The following is a 20,734-nucleotide window of genomic DNA, read 5'->3' as shown; positions in this document are numbered from 1 at the left end:
GGTGCCAATGCAGAAAGTACCAAGGGGGTGGCACAGTCCCCACCAGGATCCAGAGCAAACCTGAGTCTTGCTCAGACTCTCTTCATTCGAGGCTGAAAGAGGCCCCTGTCTTCAACAGGGCCAGGGCCACACCAAGCCAAGAGCTCACACCAGGGCTCAGGATGCTCAGCCCCTTCCCCAGGCACCAGCCAGGCTTCAAGGTGCTTAAGGGGAAGGACAGGCAAGAACAGACCTCTCACTCCATCATACATCACTTTTCTTCATTTTATTCTTTTATTTGTACAGCTATATTTTACAGAACGCATTAATGCAGTTTAGACACAGCCCAAACCCTGTCTCCCGAGATTGTTTATAACACAAGCATGTAAAATAAGACCAAAAAAAAAAAATCCAAAACTGAAAAAAATAAAACATTCCCCCACTAGAAAGTTCCACCAAAACTTCTTTTGCAACATCAGGCTGTACCTTGAAGAAACTGAGCTCAATATAGTCCATACACTGAAAACTTCCATTGAAAAGAAAGGCACCGTGCGAAACCACATTTTACATATATACAGACTGAGAACTAGAACAAAAAAATTACACTTTATTATTATTTTCAATTCCTTCTGCAGCTTTGTTGGTTTAATACACACTTTTTTGTAAATTGTAAACCTTCACTTGCAAAAAAATACAAATACACTGATGCATTTAGACAAAATATTTTCTTACTTGTACAGATGCAATACTTTAAAATATCTCCTTAAGTGCTCTATCATAATAAAGATTCTCAGAGTGGCTTCTGCCTGCAGAGTCCAACTGAGCCTTTAATGCATTTTATATATTTTTAATATAGCTTTTTTAAAGGTCTATATATATTTATTTTATATATATATTTATATATTTATATCTATATATATTTACAACTCTGCCATAGATTCCTTCACCTTTGGTTAAAAAAGTTAAAGCCCTCTCTTTAATAGCATACTTTCTCTTTAAAAGAACACACATTTTGCATACAAAAGAAAAAAATCTGTTCCCATAAATCAACGTTACATTCCTCATCTTCAAACGGCAAAGGCTGTGAAGGTTAGACTCCAGAGTTTATCAACACTCCACTGCACAGACATTTAAAATGACTATTTTAATTTTTTTATGTTTTATATACAGTAAGATCTGAATAATTTTATTTTTTCTTTTTGTTTCACATAACTGGGAAAAATAAAACCCGTGTATTTGTAAATTTTTTTTTTTTAAATTTCTAATGGTTTTCCACCTATCTGTACTATGGGTTTAGAGGCACTCCATCGTGTGATGAATATTTTTTTGTTTCTCTCTCTCTCTCTCTTTTTTTTTTTTATTTTTTTTTTCTTTTAAAGTGTTGCAAGTATCCTTTGGACAGCTTCTCCCCGCCGTGCCCCCCAAGACGACCTCCTCCTGGGAAATCCTTCAGCAGGCCTTGGGGAGCTCCGGGGGCACCTCGCTGCCCGAGATGCGGTACTGCACCTTGGTGTTGGTGATGGCCCCGTGCTTCTGCCGCAGGTGCAGCCGCAGCTGGCTCTTGTGGCGGAAATGCAGGTTGCACTTCTCACACTGTGGGGCGACAGGCAAAGACAGAGGCTGTGAAACGCCGTGCCAGGGGACACGTCCTCCCTTTGGGGCACCAAATGCCTGCTCACCACCAGAGACACTGCACCCGCTGTGCAGGTGGGCTGGGGAACAGCGGGAACGTGGTGGGAGGAGCAGCACCCGGGGGCACCCCATCCCAGGCTTCCAGCAGCATATCTTGGTTCACGGGATGCACAAAGGGCAAAGCCCCTCAGGAGATGACTGGCCTGATAGACATAGCATCAAACCCATATCTAGGTGATCAAACCAGCTACAGGGCTATTTCTGGAGCTGTGTCTGACTTGTGCCAAGCTGGATGGCTCCAGGACATTTGGATGTCAACCCCTGCTTGGATTCCCCTTCTAGCAGATGGTGAAAGCCAGGAAAGCCCCAGCAAAGAGCTGGGAGCCCACAGGGCTGCAAGCAAGGCAGGGCAGACTGCTTGCTGGGTGTGATTATCACCATCAGAGGGGAGCTCAGGCCAGGCTGTCTGCTCCTCTCCCCCATCCCCACACACCACAGGCAGCTGTAATTTAAGCCATAGCTATTTGAAGAAGCGTGACCTTCTTCCAGATGGGGTGGAAGAAAAGAGCAACTAGGATGTACCCAGCTCGGGCTGCATGTCAGTGTTTCCAACACAGCCACGCCTGAAAAAATACCACATCAGCATCAGCTAATGCCCAGGAGGGAAAAGGGGCACGAGAAGCAGGGATGTGACCTTGGTGCAGGGCCTCACGAGGCTGGCAAAGGGCACCAGGATGCTGCAACCAGCCCGTGAGAATGCCCTTGTGTCTTGCCAGCCCCCCAGGCTTGGCAGCATTGGCCCCCAGCCCAAGCTGAGACTCCCCAGCACCAAGAAAAGCAGGGCCACTCACATGGTAGGGTTTCTCTCCTGTGTGGATTCGGAGGTGACTTTTGAGGGTCTGCAGGTGCCGGAAGCGTGTGCCGCAGATCTCGCAGGGGTACGGCTTCTCCCCAGTGTGAATGAGCACGTGAGCACGGAGGTGAGCCACCTGCAGAGAGCACCTCTGGGTCAGGACAGCCCCGGGGAGGACGGCATCCCGCTGGGAGCAAGGGTATCCCTGTGGCAATAGGGTTCTGCCCAGACATCTTTTTTGGTCTACTGGATTATAGCTGGGAGTCGGGGCCATGTGTCTGAGCTCTGGTATCTCCAGTCCTTAAGAGCAGAACAGCTAGAAGCAGCAGTCAGGATTCCTTACTAAGCCAAATTGTCCCCCTCAGACCTTAAGGTCTGTATTTATCCCACAACACCACGGGAAGAGTTGCCCAAGGTAGCAAGCTGGGCCATCATCAGCCTCCTCCCTGCCATGAGGCATTCCCAGTCTTGGTGGTGAAGATCTGCCAGTCTTGGGCACAAGATCTAACCATACCCCACCTCCCCAGAGGCTACACGCACCTGGACAAATCTGGCCCCGCAGGTCTCACACTTGTAGGGTTTCTCCCCGGAGTGGATGCGTGTGTGTGTTTTCAGGTTGGCTGGTCGGTTGAACTGTGCCCCACAGATGTTGCAGCGGTACGGCTTCTCTCCTGCAGAGCCCAGAAGGAAGGGGGAGGGATCAGCTACAGGTGTGCTCAGCACCCAGGATCCAGGTGCTCCCCAGAGTTAAGTCCCTTCAGGTGCCAGACGCCATGGCATGAAGCACTAGTCCTGACTCCTGTCCCTTTTGGAGATGGCTGTGGACATGCAGCATTGGGCAGGGTGTCTATGGAGCAGGGTGAGCTCAGGAGGCAGCTTTTCTCTTTTGGGTTGGGAGCTGCAGCCTTCAGGGCAAGAGAGGAAATCAGGCAGCTCTGCCAGCAAGGATTAACAGCATCGTTCCTCCTGACCCTGTGACAGCAGCTGGCACCTACATCTCCCTGCAGCTCTCAGTAAGCACCCTTGAACACTGCCCTGATGCTTGTGTTGTCTCAGCCCCCTGCACAGCCCTCCCAGAGCTCAGCTAAGACTGTGGGAATTTGGATCTATTTCAGTGCACCAGCAGAGTCGTCAGCCCAGACTTCCCTTCCACAGCTTGTGAACTGGCTGTTGACATGTTAAACATTAAAAGCCTGAAATAAAATAAGCCCTAGGTTTGTCAGCAAATGACTAAACCCTTAATATCCTCTTCCTTTCTCAGCTTTCATTGTGCTGATTCACAGAGTCCATCCATTCACAGATTTTCCCATCAGCAGAGTTTATGCCAAGCTAGATGTGACCTGGATTTCTAGGATGTAAAAATAAACCTCAGACTTCTTCCTAAATGTTCTTTTGATATTTTTAATTTTTTTATTGCTTAAGTCTACCACAAAGTTACTTGGAGGCCATGCATTTGCTCCCAGTTACGAATTTTGCATGACACCTTTAAAAACTGTGGTGCTCAATGCTTTACAAGTAAAGGAGGTTGAGTTCCATCCTTGCTGCAAGGGCAGGTATCTCTCCCACTCCCAGGTTTGGTGCTCTGTCCAAGGGCTCCCTGCCAGTGCCAAGTAAAGCACCGTGCTCTTCCCATCAGGGACAGCTTGTGACACAGAGTAGAGGATGCTGCACAAGCCCAGCCATGAACACCCCCAGCCTCCCCAGAGCTGTCCCCACTGCCAACACCGTACCTGTGTGGACGGTTTTGTGGCTGGCAAGGTTCCCCTTGTAGCGAAAGGAGGCCTGGCAGCGGTCACACTTGTAGGGCTTGTCACTGTGGACTTGCAGAGAGTGTCTCTTGAGAGAGGCCTCCTCGGAGAACCGGCAGTCACACTCGTTGCAGAAGAAGGCTCCGTTCTCTGGGAGGGCAGAGAGAGGAGCAATCAGATGGACAGCACATGGGCCACCTTATTGATGGGCTATGGGATGGAGGAGAGGGCCAGCCAGAGCATGTGTTGGAACAAGCAGCCAAGTGCACGTGTTCATGTTCAGTTGTGCTTGCACTGTGCTGTCACCTCCTGGCCTTGTGCACACAGCAACAATGTGCATGGCTTGAGAGCAAAGTCATCATGAGCTCTAGTTTAGAGCTTTCTCTCTCCTTTAGTGACACACAGGCTGCTTCCAAGGAGCCAGAATGTCACCTGGACATCTTTCAGGGAGGTCCATGAAAGCACTCAAGGTATCAAGCATCCTCTGAAGGATGCTCAGCTCTGGAGCAACTCCTGCACGGTTAGAGGTCTTTAACCTTTACAAGTACAGAGGCCTGCCTTGAGCTTGGGAAGGCGATCATCACCCAAATCACAAGGCAGGTTCCCCCACTAGGGGGATGCCCTACTCTTAAATGTTGTGTTGAGTGTTACCACAGTGAGGTTCCCTCCTTGGATCTCTGCCCACAGCAAAGGTCGCAATGCTGCATTCCCTCTCCCTGAGCTACAGGCAGATGAGTGCACAGATACCTGTCTTTGGGCTTGTGGGGTTTTGCAACAAGATTGCAAGTCTCATTATCTGCATTTCCCCAGATATGCACACTGGGCTCCCTGATAATAAAGATATCATGACGGATGCATGAGACATGCCAGCTTGCCCAATCCCCATTACGGGTCATTACATCTGTCAGGCTTGTTCTCCAGTGGTTCTGGTGGGGTGGGGTGCACTTGTTTCCTGTCCTCGCCTGCCAGGTTTGCAGCAGATGACTAATTCCCTGCTCAAGGTATCTGGATGGTGCTGGGGAAGGGGAGGAAGGCAGCAATTCCCATGTGCACATGTCCCTCACATGCATGCACACAGCTGGGCAGACAGTTAAGAGGGGGCTGCAATGCACTGGTGCATTCACCAGCATCTGGGACAGGTCTGACTGATCACAGGGCACTCAGTGATGGGTCCCTACACTGCACAGCCCCCCAGCTGCTGGTTGCAAAAGACGACCAAGGATGCAAGACTCACCGCAGCTGGAGTCAGAGTACTCAGACTGGGTTTCCCCCATCTCTTCTCCAAAGTTTGAGCCAGGAGTATGAAGGCACATCTCAGTATGTTGTGGGGACTGGCAGCCACAGGAGCTGCACTTTGATGAATGCATGTACAGTGGGGACTGCCCTTCGCTGCTCCGAGGGGACCCGTCCCGGGACCTGTGGAAGGAGAGCACAGCTGTGAGAAGGCTCTTGCTGTGCTTGAGGTGCTGGACCCTTGTTTGCACCCCTCCCGACACAAGGGACACACACGTTTTATGGGGACATCCTTGTGGTGAGCTGCACAGCATAGCCCTGATCAACAACAGGTCCTTAAGCCTCAAACCTTCAGATGCCCATCACCAAATGACCTCAAATGTCTTTAGGAACACCCAGGTCCAGAGGACAGCATATTGTTCCCTGATACTTTGGCCATTCCAATGCTTACAGACAATGAAAACCTTGAGGCACAGGGAGTCTGGTGGAAACACAGGCTAGGCAAATGCAGGCTCCCGAAATCAGCCAGAGCTGCCAAAGTTACCCAGGGATTCACAACCCAGTGTTCCCAGTTCCTTTGCTGGCCCACTACACTGGGGACAGTGGGCACTGAATGCCACTGGCAGTCCTTCACCAAATGCAAGGACTTCCACCTGCTCATGACTGGACTTCCCAGCCCAATGCTATGGATATTTCACACTTCCAAACCCTCACCAACAATGCAGGAAGTCCTGCTTCTCAGGGGGAGGGGAATGGGGGGTGGAAGTCTTCTCACCTGTTAACAATATTGTTGAGTCTGCTGGCTTGTGGGATAGTAGAGTCTTCACCATTCACGCTTATCTTGGTGGGGGATTGCACATTGAGATGCTCTGGCTCCATGGACTGCTGGCAAGTGGGCATGGGCACGTAGGTGCGAGGAGAGAGTGTTCCCATCTCGTTCTGGTCAGCGCTGTCTTGCTTGGTGTTCTGGTTGAGAGAGTTGAGGACAATGAACTTGTATTTCTTCCAGTTGCAGGCTTTGGGGTCTGTGGGGCTCTTGGTGAAGAGGGAGCTGGAGTTCTGACCGATACGGGCATTCTTGCTGCTGCTGGACTCAGTCGGTGAGTTGGGCTGGCAGTCTGATTTCTGGGGGCTCTGAGGGCTGATGAGGCCCTTGCGGTCCAGGGGTGTGTTGGTGGGCTCAAAGTGCTGGCTGATCTCATCCTCTGAAGAGGTCCTCTCCTCCTCTTTGGCCACTTTGTCACAAGGGAAGTAGGGGTTGTTCCGGACTGTAGGGATGACAGGTTTGGGCCCAGAGGCCACGCTGTAGTGCATGTCACCCCTGGCTTCCTCAGCAGCACCTTCCTTTGGAGCATAGATGGTAGCATGGCACATGTTGGCAGAGATGTCGGTAATGGTTCTCACGTACTCAGTGGGGATTGTCCTGGAGCTGTCGCACGGCAGGATCCTCTCCTTGGGGAAGGCACCTGCCCTTGAGAGTTCAGAGAGAGGCATCCTCATCTCCCGCAACTCATCATCCACTAGGAAGCTATTTAGAGGGAGAGGGCTGTATCCGTGGTAGGAAATGGGGGATCCAGACAAACTGTTGATCAAGCCAGGTGCAAAGGCCCTCCCATTGCAGAGGGACCCGTTCTGAAGAGGTATGCCGTTCTCTGAGACATCTCTGCTCCGATAAGCCATCACCTCTGGGTGGCCCAGCATCCGTCCTGCCAAAAACTCTTCCCTTGGGGTCTTCACAGCAGACACCATCTCTGCTTCACTGGAATCAGGGGAAAAACAGGAGGGAGACAGAGTTATTTTCAGCTGGCAAAGATACATTTGCAGATACTTTTTCAGTTCTTCCCCTGCCCACCCAATCGCACAGTCCCAGGCTCTTCAAAGTTCACCAACTGCACTCACCTGGACTTGACAAACCTTCGGCAGGTGTCAACCACGTGCTCCATCTGCAGGTAGAGTGCTGTAGCCATCACAGCCATGATATTGTTTTCCCTCAAGTTCAGGCGGGAGGTGTACATGAAGTCCAAGAGGATGCAAAACCCCTCAGGGTTAATTTCAGGATCCAGGTTGATGACATTCAAGTTGCACTTGAGCTGGTCAGTGAAGATGCTGTAGAAGAGGCCACTGCAGAGGGGAGACAGCAGGAGAGGATAAGTGTTATGACAGTACAAAGGCAAAAAAGAGAATTTGTAGGAAATCCCTGAGTACAGAGGGGTTAGGGGTTCATGAATGGGAAGGGAGGAGGAGAAGGCAATTACAGAATTTCCTGAGCTTCCCCCTTATTATCAAGCTTGGTTTCTCAGCTTAGTAAGCGTCTTCTGCACTGCACTTTTCCCAACTGGAACAGCCTGCTTTTAGATCTCACCTGCTCAACAACTCCCCACTGCCTCCACTTAGTAATTCCCCAGCTTTTTTGGTTTTTTTCCATTGTTGTTCTTACCACCATCCCCTTCCCACTATGACTCATTTCTTTTAGAAGCCTCTCGGGGCATCCACACAGTCTTAAACCAGAAAGATAAAAAAAGGAGAAACAGTGGCAAAACATTTTTCAGACATTTTAATAGTCAAAGCTTGGCGTTTTGAAATCTTTACACCATGTCAGCGAGAGAACCTGGAAGGCATTTGGTGTAATTCAATTGGGCAATGGTGGGATATTAATTAGCATTCATTGCAAAGCAATTCCACCAATTTTAGGGGCTGGAAAGGGATTTCAGACCCCAACAGGCTTAAAAAAAAAAAGAAAAAGATTGATCAACCAAGGTGGGTGCAGCCAGCAATCTGGAAGTCAGGGAGGAATAGCTCTAAAAATAGCAGTGGCAGGGGACACCTTGGTCACAGAGGACTCCCTCCCCACAGTGAACATCCAGCCCTCCCTCTTCTCTCCTGTCCCTGTGGCACATTTGTGCTTCACCTTCAGGGATGTGCCTCACATCTCCTGTGCTCCTGTTGAGCTCCAAGGGCTGTGTGTGGGCAGATGTGGGTACACAAGGAGAGAGGTGAGGGCAGCACACTGGAGGGAAGCAGCCTCAGCTCTAATCCCATTACAGGTACAAATTTCTTGGCAGCCCCTTTCAGTTCTGCTTCTCTGCCTCTGATTCCCTGTGAATCCCACGAGCCCCTCACAGGACTGCAGCAGTGCTTCCGGAGGCCAAAGGCTGGAGGAGCAAGGAGGGAGCCAGGGAAGGACCCTGTTCTCACCTGCAGGCCATCAGGACTGTTTTGTGGGCTCTAAACTGCTCCCGGTTCACGATGATGACAACATCAGTCAGGATATCCCGGCTTCTCAGGCGGTTGAGGTTGAGGAGGACATCGCTGGCGTGGCGCGTGAACTGGATGCAGCTGTCTGCCGGCGAGGCCATCTTCAGTCTGTGGGACAGAAGCACCAGAGGAAGATGAGAACGGAGAACAGCCAGGCAAGCACCCTAAACCCAGGGAAGAGACAGACGGCTGCTGCTCCGGAACATGCTCGGATGGCCAGCTGCTCCTGGTAGGGGCAGCACCAGCTCTTGGGTCCCAAGGCAAACAGCCCTGCACCACACCAAGCTCTTGCCAGGCTGCCTAGTGAGGTCCCTGGGCTGATAGCGAGACCTGGCACGTCTCATCCCGCCCATCAAGCTGATGGGTGAAGGCAATCAGAACCTCCCGAAGATTAGCCAACCATCTCCTCTTTCTCCTTGCCTCACCCATGGCAGCCCCACCCCACTCCACCCACTCAGGTGCATCTCCGCAATGCTTCCAACATAGCTTCTAGCTTTCCAATCTCCCTCAGGAGCCATCCCCCTCACCTGTGCGGTATCTGGCTGTAAATCCAGCCACAGGAATCAAAACAAGCCTTAAGGTCCCAATTGAAGTTGAATGATTTCAACATCTGGAGAATCCAGCCCACAGCAGAATACCAGCCCTCACCCAGGAAACTACTTTCCTACTCCCAAGTGGTGGTCACGCTGGAGAAGACCTGTCCACAGTTTCCCCATTAACTGGTGAGGAGTAGAACTCATCTAACCTGCTGGGCTGCTACCCACACCATGGCCCAATCCCTCTCCACAAGCAAGGTTTGGGTTAGTCGAGGAACATGAAGCCTTCCCCCAACACAATGCCTGTTGACCCATCTCAGAGGTGTCCTCCCAATCAGTACCCAGGATGGCCTATGTCTCCCTGAGGTTTGGGCTGGAATGCACATCTTTGGTGTAAAATTCTCCCACGATCAACCCCCTCCTCCATAATCCTGACTCCTCCTTCCCCAGTGGCACATGAACGTGCAGTAGTTTCTACAGAGCAGCTGCTCTCCTGAAAACAAATTCCAGCTGGGTCTAACAAAACATTGCATTAAGGAAAGGGGGAGAGAGATTAGGAGAGAAAACGCAAAATTTAAATTTACATACCCAATGCCTCAATTCACAGTCCAAAAGTTTCTTTCAAACCTACAAATAAATCACAAGAAAACAAACACCACATTAGCTGGTAGTTATGAATTGGCCTGGCAGATCACAAGGCTGCTATTTCACTCAAGTATCAGGTGGATAACAGCTAGAGATAACAAACCTTCTACTCTCCAGTAAGGTTAACATTTGTTTCTTCCGGTACAGTACGTTCTTATCACAATCACAGGCTTTGAGAATCCAATCATAGCTTCTTCCACACCCTCTAGCCCAAACCATGGGCGTATGCCAAGGAGATTTTCATTTCCATGACTCAGGAACTTAAGGCAGGTGGGGAAGGGAAGTCAAGCAAGAATTTTCTCACCACTTCTTTCGGAGATAACTCTTCCCCTGCCAAGACTGAATGCCTGTCTGGTGCCACATTCAAGTCCCATGCCATACTCCCAGCACCTTGTTAACAGGTGTGACAGCCACACAAACATCTGCTGCCACTCTGCTCAGAAACCCACAGGCTCCAGCCACTGGTGAAAACGCCCTGGGATGGGATTGCTGAACAGATTTGGGAGGATACAGGCATCAAGTACCAAAGTGACTTGGCCAGGACTGCACAGGAAGCCAGTGGTGGAGACAGTGATGATGAAGAACAAATGTCCCCTCCCCTTGCTGCTGCCAAAGCCTTCCCTTAAACCACAAGCTGTGTCTCCAGGCACTGGCTTCACCCAGAAATGAAGCTGGGACAGAATGGCAAGGAAACACAGGAGTTAATTGCCTTCCAGAACTCATACTAATCCTCCAAAATTTACTTAAAACCAAAACCAACTGACTTGGCAGCAATGCAGGAAGAAGGTCCTTAAGCAGTTGCCTCAGCAGGTAGAAGCACAATAAATAAATGAGCCAACAAACCCTAAGACCTTCATCACAATATTTTGAGGACCAGCCCCCAGACTTAAGACTGCCAGGCAATTGTATGAAGCCCAATAATCCCTGTGAGAGAAGGGATTGTCAGGTGTTGCCTTCCCTCTGCCTTGTGGGAGATGTGCAGGTCTGGAGCCCAAGCTCCCCTCCCATCCCCAGAGCCACCGGGATGAAGAGATGAGATTTAAGGCGAGGTATCGCATGCACAAGCCAGAGGGTGTCTTACAGCTTTATTCCAGCCATCAAACACAAATCTTCAGAGCTGCTCTGAGCCTGGCCAGCTTAAAACTTTATGCACATACAAAAAGTGACTCATTTCCCAAATACTGCAGACTCTGACCTTTCTGTACACACTCACTGCCAGCCACTCACTACTGTCAATTGCAAGCCAAAGGACTCACAGTGTTCTCCAAGGAGCCCAGCACACACTCCTGTGCCCACACGGGCAGATGTGTGTGCTTGGAGCAGCTGGCTGGCACCCCAACATCAGCCAGAGTGGCAGACATACTCTGCCAGGCTGCGGGGTGTCACCACAGTGTCACAGAGGTGAGGAGCTGGCCCACTTGCAAACCAACAAAGTTACAAACAGCCAGATGAACTCTGTACCCGTGGGCATCATGTGAGAAGCTGCTGCTGTCACCAAATCCCCTTATTTGAAGGGAGGGCACAGCACTGCCAGGGGGACACCCAGCTTCTCTCCCAGAGCTGGACCCCAGCACAGCCCCCTCCCCACCCTCCAAATTATCCCTCCCAGCACAGCGCTGCTGCAATGTCCACAGCCCCACGAGCTGGGCAAGTGCATCCCAAGCAGCTCCTGGCTGCAGGATGTGGGCATGCAAAGGGAAAGGGACTTTCCTTCCCCTCCCTGTGCTGAGTTGGGTTAACCCTGCCCCTTCCAGACCCTGCACACAGCACTAGCTCTGTACCCCAGTGCGGGAGGATACTCAGACCTGACACAAGATGGCAACAAGGACTAGAGACCAGTGATGGGGAACAGAAAAAACCACTGCAGCTAAGCATGGTCTTTGCCATCTAACCCCCCCCCTCAAACCCCATGAGGCTCCTCCAGGCTCAGCTGGGGCCAGAGCATCATCCCACACCCCTGCCTCCAGTTTTCCTGTCCAGTACCTTGCAGGTGTGGGCTCTCCGGCAGTGCTCGAGGCCGTGTGCCAGCGCTGGATGTGCCCATAGAGGACTGTCTGGAATAGGTGCAGCGCCCATTTTGGGGGTGGCCACACAGTACAGTCACTGCTGTTGCCTTCCAGGAAGGCAATGAGTCTGCCCCAGCGGTTCAGGGAACAGCCCTTCCCTGCCGGCACCTCCCCAAGAAAACCCATTCCTGGAAAGGAACCCGGAGCTGGCTCTGCCTTCCCTGCAGCTCCGGGAGCACAGGGACGGTGTACCTTCATGTGGGAGAACCTCTTTCAGCTCAAACCCGAGCAAAAGGAGACCCTCTTTGCTCACTTACCCTAGGGCAGATGGGAGAACCAGGGACTTCCAATCCATTTTTCTGCCATGCCTCTCCACTGATCTACTCTCCCAGTTAGTTTTCATCCATCCTCCTCCCACTCTGTGCACAGGTGGGAACTCCTTGCTCCCCTCTCCTTCTTTGTACAGGGGATACCATGTGGTCTTAACCCTTCTCCCACCCTCAACCACACAGGCAGGGAGGAGGGCATCAAACACTCCCCCTCCCTGGGCCCCAATCTCATACCCCTCCAGAGCCTGCAGCGCCGACTCACTCACTCACATCACCTTAGGGAGGTGGCTGGGTGAAGTCTTCCTTCCCCACAGCCTCATCCCACACAGTGTTCTGAAACTGCCCGCCCAGGGGAAGCTCCATCCTGCCCTCCTCCTCCCCAGTCCCTGCACCCCACAGGGTCCCAGCCCCATGGGAACATCCCTGCTGCCTGCCAGGGCGTGCTGCCAGCTGCCTCTCCACCCTGCCAAGGAATGCCTGGTTTCTCCTGAACAGGCATCAGGGGAACAACCAAGAAAATGAGGTGGGGTGTGGGTGGCTCCCCCAGCACAGCCATGAGTGCTACATGCCACAGTGAAGAAGATGCTTTTGGCTGTGGGTGTGTGAGCGGCCAGCTCAGCTTTCTGATACCATGCAATCTAGGGACAGCAAGTGTCCTTTAGTTGTCACAGCAGAGTTTTATTAGTTTAGTAGCTTCTGGTTAGTGTCTAGGCCAAAACGTGGCTGGGTTAATAATAGCCCATGAAGAGGCTGCGAGAAGTCCACAGCGTCAGCACAGATCAAAAGCAGCACCACTAGTGCAAGCCCTGTCGTATTTTCCGCCGTGCCCCTCCGTGAGCGGATTGCACTCGCTCTATCGAGCGGTCTCAATCTGATCCAATTTCCTGCCAGCAAACAAATGTTTCTAGGAAATGCAATACATTATCTGGATGGGTTTATTATCAGCATTTGGAACCAGGAAAACTGCATATTTTCTCGAGCGCCGCAGGGAACTTTATAGTTCATACTTCAAAAGAGGGTTTAAAGGATTGCCCTTGAAAGCTGGCCCAGCTCAAGTCTCCACATTGTTTTGGTCTTTGCAGAAGAAAATGCAGAGGAGGGAGGGGGTAAGCACACTAAAACTGCCTCCAATGTTTTTCTACTAAAGAGGACTCCCCTGCCCTCTACGGAGCCAAGCTCTGGCTGTGAGGCAGAGGCAGCGCGTGCCCTTGGGAAGCAAAGGAGTTGAGCCTTCCTCAGCATTTCAAACGACCCCAAGCAATCTGGCACATTAATTTTTCAGGGGAAGACAGGAACCATGTGTTCTGGCTGAAATCTAGAGAGCTACTCCAGAGAACAGAAGACAGGCTCCATGCCCTGCACCAAGATGCTGACCCGAGAGCAGGGTGCAGCCGGAGCTGGGTGTCCCCAGCAGCTGAGCTGGACCCCTGGCCCTGCTGGGCTCCAAGGAGGTGTCTGACCATCCCTACCCCGCACTGGGACAGAAAATTACCAGCTGGCACCTGACCCTGCCTCTGTACTCCTGGGGCTGAGGGTGGCACAGCTCCTTCTGGCAGAAAGGAACTGCTCTGGCATCCCGCCTGGATGGGATGAGACACATGCACAGCTTGGGGTGCCTTGGCCAGGGCAGAGACACCCCCTTGTCCCTATATTTAGCCAAACAGATTTAAGGAGATGCATTTCAAAGGGTAGCTAGTCCTACAGGACACCTTCCTCAGGACCCATTCAGAACCCCCTGTCCTGCAGTGTGCACATCTCAAACTCCCTCCTCCATTAACAGGGGTCCAACACTCCCCACGGGCACCTGGCACAAAGTCCAAAGGCAGCAACTGACCAAGAGAAGGAGGGGAAGGAAAATCATACAGATCAAAAATTTCCTGCCCCTCTCCCAAATGCCCCTAGTTCTCTCTCTGGTTTAGATGGGAATCTAAATTAAAACTCCACTGACATTACTGAGGTTTTAAAGCAGTCCTGAAGACTACACACTTGCTCCAGTTTAGGGGTGCGTGTCTTTGGCTGCCAGCATGCAGTGATGCTAACACATAAGACCTAGATCGGATTTTAAAAAGAGAAAAAATAAAAAAAAAAGGGAAAAGGAGGACTACATTTGCAGTCTAAAGTTGCAGTCTGAAGGAGCTTACTGGTCAGATGCTGACTTTTGGATACTGATCTAACCAAACTGCAAACTGTGAACTCCTGAGGTTTGCCAATGCCTGCTGTAAACATGGAAACCAAGTGTCACTTTTTGCCAAACAGAAGAATGGTTTAAAAATAGATCTAGAGAAGAATACAGACACTTGGCATACAAAGCTCCCGTTTATAGACTCCCATGCCACTATAAAATGGAGCAAGAGGTTATGAGCACACAAGCAACTTTCCACTAAATTTAGATTTTGCCAACTTCTCAGAAAAGTGAAAACAACATTTCAGGCTCCAGCTGAACCAGTAAAAGCTCTTTGAGTGAAGTTCCCAGCCCAGGTATTACAGCATATGGACTAAAACAGGCATGTAACAATTCTTCAACCTTAACACCATAAATATATGAAGGTACCTAAGCTGCACACTGAGAAATGCATTTACTGATTAGAGCTTCATTTTATTAATCTATAGACTTGTAAAAAGGTTTTCTTTTTCATGAAGAATCTAAATAATATGAGAGGACAGTCCTACCACACAGGACAGGCTCACAAAATTTTACCACCTGTATTCGTATGGGGTTTTGAGGATAATGTTACAGTTTACTAAGAAAAAGAAAGTGCTCCAAACCCAAACGCTATTCCTACAAATTCATATTGGGCTGCTGCAGTTGAAGGCTGAAAGCTTTCCCTGCCCAAGGAAAAAAAGAAAAGAAAAAAAAAAAGAAAGAAAGGATAGCTTTACAATACATCCTAAATTAGGCAAAAATTCAAGGGCAGATTAACACCACAACTTGGAAAGATTTTCACATGTGATTTCATGACCAGACCCAGAGAGAACTCCATATGGAAATGTCAGTGACTTTATTAAGCACTCGGTTGTTTCCAATTAGGCTGCTTAAGTAAGTTCAGTGGCATCCAGAGTTTCCTCTGCCACCTTCCTTCAAGCTGGCTAGCATTTTTTTTTCTTTTTTTAACGAAGAGTTAATAAACATGTTCCCACTCTCCCGAGGCTGCCGGCCGCGCCAGCCCCGCGGAGCGGCGGGAGGTGACACTAGATGGCACCAGTCCGCTTTGCTGCAGGAGCAATTTTTCCCCTTGGAAAATAAAACACCCCAACCAAACCTGGAAAACATATAATTTTGTCGATGTAATTCTGTTTCTCTTAAAACGCGTCTGAGCAACATTATTTTTATGAGCTTTTCCAGCCTTGTTTTGAAAAACTTAATGTTTCTGCTAGGTTTATTTTTGTACCATCCAACAGCCGGCTGAATCCTCCCTGCACTGCAAACAGGGATGTCTGAAAAGTGTCACAAAGACTTTTGACGGATTTTTTTTTTGTTGTTTTGTTTTTGGGGTGGGATTTGTAAGAATCACTTCTCATTCCAACTTCTTCCTTCGCAATAATAACTAACCAGTTAACCTCCACTTCCTCTCCCAATATTGACTCAGACAGTCAGAACTGAGGGGGATTGGAAATTGGAATTGAAACGCATCTCGAGAGATCTTTGATCTGTTTTGCCAATCAAAATTGAACACCAAGAGATGAACTCTTTTCTTACTGGAACAATGTAATAACCTATTATTCTGGAAAATTTGTAGACCTTTGGAATATTTTAATGGCTTGGTTATATGTTTCATGGGGCAAAATGTTTGCCATCTATAATGTGAGTTTTTAAACTTGCAATCCTACCCTTAGGAGAAAATAACAGAATCTTCGGTTCTGCCTCTCCGTGCATATATAAAGAGAGGATTCCCCTAAAATATTTTTAGAGCAATTTTTGAACTGTAACCCCCTCAAGGACTAGAGGAAGGAGCCTGCATTTGCTCCTAAAGCTCTTATTCTTTAAATCCTTGAAATATGGCAAATAATAACTTTTAAAGCATTTAAAATCTCAGGAGAGGAATCAGTAAGATTCCCAGATAGAATAAGGGCCTGATCCCAAACCCAGCCCTGCTGACACTTCCACTAGCACAAGTAGGAATTTGGCCCAAGACAGATGTCAGACCAATGTAGCAGCTTCTCACTGAGCCTCATCCATCTGTCCCCAGCCTCCCTCCGCACTGATCCTGCGCCTACTGAAGTCAGTGGAAAAAACTAACCGGGGACGGGTTTGTTTTTGTTGATTTTGACTCATGATTTTAAGCCCAGATTTGCCTCTTCCCTGGAAATGCAACAGGGGGGTCAAAGGCAGCTTTTGAGGCACATCTGAGAGGCTGCCGCGGATTTTTCTAAACAAACGCCTTGCTTTCTGTTTCCCTCCTTCCCAAGAGGCGATTTCATAACATTTCATACTGTGACTTTGCAAACTACAGCCGGGGGGACGGCGGCGGGGGGGAGGGGGGCGGCCGGGAGAGGTCGCTGCCGTCCGACCACGAAAGTTTTCATAACAAAGTTGGGCTTTTTCGGTTTTGTTTTGCCTTTTATTTTTAAAGTGGGGGAGGGGAGCTTTAAAAAAATATATTAAAAAAATACATATGCGCACACAAGATCAGGCACCTAATAAAACCAATTAAAAAAACCCCAACAAACACAACGAACAGCGCTCTCTCTTCCCCAGCCGCTCGCGGCGGTTTCGGGGGCGCAGCGGCGCGGGGGTTGCGCGGCTCCCCGCGGCCGCTCGCTCCAGGAATAGCGTGTGGCCGGGGGCCAGCCCCGCGGCTGCCGCCGGCAGATTTACGAGCGCCTGTCTCCGCGCCAAGTCCGCCGCGGTAGTAAACACAGGGGAAAGGCTGCGCCGGGGGCAGCGGGGGGCTCCGCACGCATCGCGCCCCGCGGACCCCGTGCCTCGCACCCCTAGCACGGCTGTGCTCCGCTTCCCCCGCCCGCCGCCTTCCTCCGGGCGGGGGACGCCCGCTCCTCCCCGCGGGTGGTGGTGGTATTATTATTATTATTATTGTTATTATTATTATTATTATTTTCAGCCCTACGCATGATATGCGGAGCCGCTTCGTACACTTTTGCCCCTTCCCGAGTTTTGCACCGCGGTTGGGTGCCCAGCCGGCAGCCGCCCCGCACGCACCGTCGAGGCGAGCGCGGTCCCCGCCGCCCCGGGCCGGTGCTCCGCGGTGCTCCAGGGCCGGCAGCCGGCGGCGGCCGAGCCTCCCCGCGGGCTCCCCCCTTCCCCGGGCAGGGAAATGCCGCAAGTCTTCTCCATCACCGCCCGCTCCTAGCCCGGGTCTTGACAGATCACGGCGCAGCCCCGCCACAGGTTGCAAAACGCACCAGCCCTTTCGCGGTTGCGCCGGGGACGCAATAACAACAATAATGCTTTAATAATAGAAACGGGGAGATATGGGGGCTGGCGAGGAAAGGCCGGTGCCCGGTGCCGCCGAGCCCCCGCGCTGCCGCCAGCCCCGCTCCGCGGCGGCTTCGTGCGGCGGCGAAACGACAACAGCGACACAGCACGCACACACCAAAAAAAAAAAAAAAAAAGGAGAAAAAAAAAAAAGAGACAGAAAATTAAAAAAAAAAAAAAATTAAAAATTAAAAAAAAAGAAAAAAGGCCAAAGAAAAATAACACACCCCGACCGAAGGATCCAGCCATTGAGAGCGGACCCCGAGTCACGCCACAAGCCCGGCGGCCGCCAGCGCTCGCCGCCGTCCTGCGCCCGCGGAGCGGCTGCAGGTGCAGAGAGAAGCCGCCGCCGTCCCCCCCGTCCCCACCCGGCCGTCACGCGTGCGGGAAAGCCAATAATCCCAGATAACCGATAATCCCCGGGAGAGGACAGCGAGGGGAGACACCCCCACCCACCCCGCTCCCCTCCCCTTATACGCGCTCCCAGCGTTAAAGACATGCAGGCACCCCTATTTCCCAAATTTTTTCTCGTGACAGCGGGCAAGGGAAAAGAGGAGGATGTGTATGTGAAATAAATAAATAAATAAATAAGGCAGGAAAAAAAAAAAGAGATGATAATAATAATAGTAATAATAATAAAAAAAGAAGGGCACCTGCAGCGGGAAAGGGGGGGGAAGGAGAGAGGAGGGAGAGAAAAAAAAATGGGTAGAAATATATAGAGGCGGCTCCGCGCCAAGCGTCGGAGCGCGGCAGGGAGGGAAAGAGGAGGGAAAAAAATGGAGAGGAAAAAAAAAAAAAAAAAAAAAGCGAGCGAGAGAATTAAAGGGTAAAATCGGCCGCGGCAATAGAAGCAGCAATCACCTGGTCTCCGGGCTTTCCTAGAAACTCCTTGCATCACCACTTCTAAGAACCCCAGTTCTAAGAATCAACAGAGCCCAATTCTCGGAATTTGAGCTGCGGACTCTACCATCGCGCGCGGCATGGGGAGGGCCACGGACCTCCCCCCTCCCGGCCCTCCCCGGCGCCGGCCCCCTCCCGGCGCGCGCGGCCCCCCGAGGGTGCCGCCACCGGGGTCAGCGAGGGGGGGCCGCATATCCCGGGGGGGCCACGGCGGCGGCGGGGGTCCCACCGTGTCGCCCCCCGTTCATCCCTCTCGCCGTTCCCCCCCTCCAGCGGTGGTCGCGCCCGGCCGGGGGGTCACGTGGCGGCGGGTGCTGTCGGTGACGTGGGGGGCGCGCGGGCGCGGAGCAGCGCGCGCGGCGCGGAGCGGGCAGCGGCGGCGGCGGCGGGAGAGGAAAACGGGGGGTCCCGGGCACGGCTCCGGGCGGTGCAAACACACATCACACCCTGCCACCACCGGCCTCCGCGTCTGGCTTTTTGGGGTGTTTTTTTCCTCCCAAACCTCTCCGAAAACGAGCGAAGAGATCTTGGAAAAAAATTGCGCCTTTTATTTTTTTATATGTATATGTATGTACTTTGAATTATTATTTATCTTTATATGTTTTTTATTTATTTATTTTGGGGCAGGGGGGGTCACTTTCGCGTTTCTAAAACACCCTCCCCCCGCTAAAAATACCCCAAACCAACTGAATAACCCAGCGAGCAAAGCCAGGAGCCATCTGCATTGTTCTGGATTTTTACTTTTTTTTTCTTTGATTATTTTTTTCCCTCATTCAGCTTTTTTTAAAAATAATTTTTTTTTTTTGCAAACAGCAACACTCGGCTCAGGGCCTCCAATGGGACTTACTCTTGGGGAAAGAAGCTTTTTTCTTAAAGACGGTTCCCCATGAACTCCCTATATTAGTTTTTGGTGTTTTATGGATTTTATTTTTTTTTTTGCCTTTTTTTAAAAAAAATTCTTTGCCAGAATCCTCCAGACAAAAAGAAAAAAAATAGATTTTGATGATTTTCTCGTATTTTTTTTCCATCCGTGTTCTCTTTTCCTTTCCAGGACACTCAAGTGGTGGGTTAATTCTGTGTAGCTGTTTTGTTATTGTTGCAAAATAACCTGTAAGTCTGTAAATATTCTGCTTGTATGGAATTGTTGGACTGTGCTGGGGATGCGAAATCGCTTTGGTTTTTCTGGAAAGGGATTTTATTTCTGCACTTTTTGCCTCTTGCTGGGCAAAGGCCTTTGCTGGGAGGTGGGAGGGGGGAATAATGCAAAGCCTTTGGTAAAATCAGTGTCTCGGGTGGGTTCCGCAGGGAGTGCAGAGGGACGGGACCTGTCACCCCAGCCTTCCCCCTCCTCTGTGGAAATGTAACTCCCTGAATGTAAATCCGTGGAGATTTCTTGCGTCTGTCCCCCACTCTCGCGGGTTTATTTCTTGGGGGCCTGCAACAAGGCTTGGGTTTGGGGGTGGTTCGGGTCGCTCATTTTGCTCTCCCGGTCGGGTTTTTGGGCTGCGAGCTGCCGGTCGGCGTGGTGGGGAGCGGGGCAAGGCGTGCTCCGCGCTGTGAAGGCATTCCCGGGCCCTGGTGATTAATAGAAATTTGTTTACGAGAATAACCACCGCAGGTCACGGTGCTCTCGGTCCACGGGTGCAGTTGCTCGGAGCTACTGATTCCAGCACTGGCGAGCCCACGGAGCGGCCACCTTGGACGCAAAGTCCCCGGGTGCTGCCTTTATTTTGATTTCTCAGCTGAGCTCTGGAACCGAAACGTTTTAAAGCAAGGAGGATGGGGGGGGAGGGGGGGTAATAAATTAGGAAGAAAGCCCTTCTGCTAATACGACTCGTCATTAAAAATAGCCCGGTGGCAAGACAGGGATGGTACTCCCGAGACACTTGAGGTGATACAGATCTGCTGGAGATTCGGCTGCCCTGTAGTTAAAATGCCCTATGGAATTCCCAGGGAGCGAGGGCAGCTGGAGCTGTGTGGCTTGTGCGGCTCCGATCCCGGCCCCGGGCAGGGAGGGGGCTCCCGGGGCTGCCCGTGACCGAAGGAGGGACGCACTCAAGAGTTGCAACTCTGTTCCGGGATTTGGATTTGGGTTTTTTTCCTTTGCTTTTTCCCCAACAACGAAACTCAAAGGAAAGGGGTTGTTGGGGGCGACAGATGCGTTCTGTTTGTCATTTCTCCGCA

General features: G+C 50.9%; 1 protein-coding gene across 1 annotated transcript; it reads right to left on the bottom strand.

Annotated features, from left to right (window-relative positions):
* Nucleotides 1-246: 246 nt before the first annotated feature.
* Nucleotides 247-18,628, bottom strand: BCL6 (BCL6 transcription repressor). The gene is made up of 10 exons (XM_063407794.1): nt 18,512-18,628; nt 9,825-9,863; nt 8,641-8,808; nt 7,345-7,566; nt 6,221-7,204; nt 5,447-5,628; nt 4,195-4,362; nt 3,005-3,135; nt 2,463-2,600; nt 247-1,572 (listed from the first exon to the last, which is right to left on the bottom strand). Exons 3-10 carry the CDS (start codon nt 8,799-8,801, stop codon nt 1,429-1,431), a joined length of 2,130 nt encoding a protein of 709 aa, XP_063263864.1. The 5' UTR covers nt 8,802-8,808; nt 9,825-9,863; nt 18,512-18,628; the 3' UTR covers nt 247-1,428.
* Nucleotides 18,629-20,734: the final 2,106 nt, after the last annotated feature.

Source organism: Prinia subflava, chromosome 11 (genome assembly GCF_021018805.1).
Source record: "Prinia subflava isolate CZ2003 ecotype Zambia chromosome 11, Cam_Psub_1.2, whole genome shotgun sequence".
NCBI classification, from domain to species: Eukaryota; Metazoa; Chordata; class Aves; order Passeriformes; family Cisticolidae; genus Prinia; species Prinia subflava.
The sequence above is the reverse complement of the archived record's forward strand: the minus strand, read 5'-3'. Positions and strand labels throughout refer to the sequence as shown.

What these genes read in the sequence shown, in the direction of transcription:
- BCL6 (XM_063407794.1), bottom strand. Translation starts at nt 8,801, where the DNA reads ATGGCCTCGCCGGCAGACAGCTGCATCCAGTTCACGCGCCACGCCAGC. An exon ending in GTACTCTGACTCCAGCTGCG is followed by an intron (nt 4,363 to 5,446) that starts GTGAGTCTTGCA and finishes CTGCCCTCCCAG; the next exon opens with AGAACGGAGCCTTCTTCTGC. An exon ending in CCACAAAACCGTCCACACAG is followed by an intron (nt 3,136 to 4,194) that starts GTACGGTGTTGG and finishes TGGGCTCTGCAG; the next exon opens with GAGAGAAGCCGTACCGCTGC.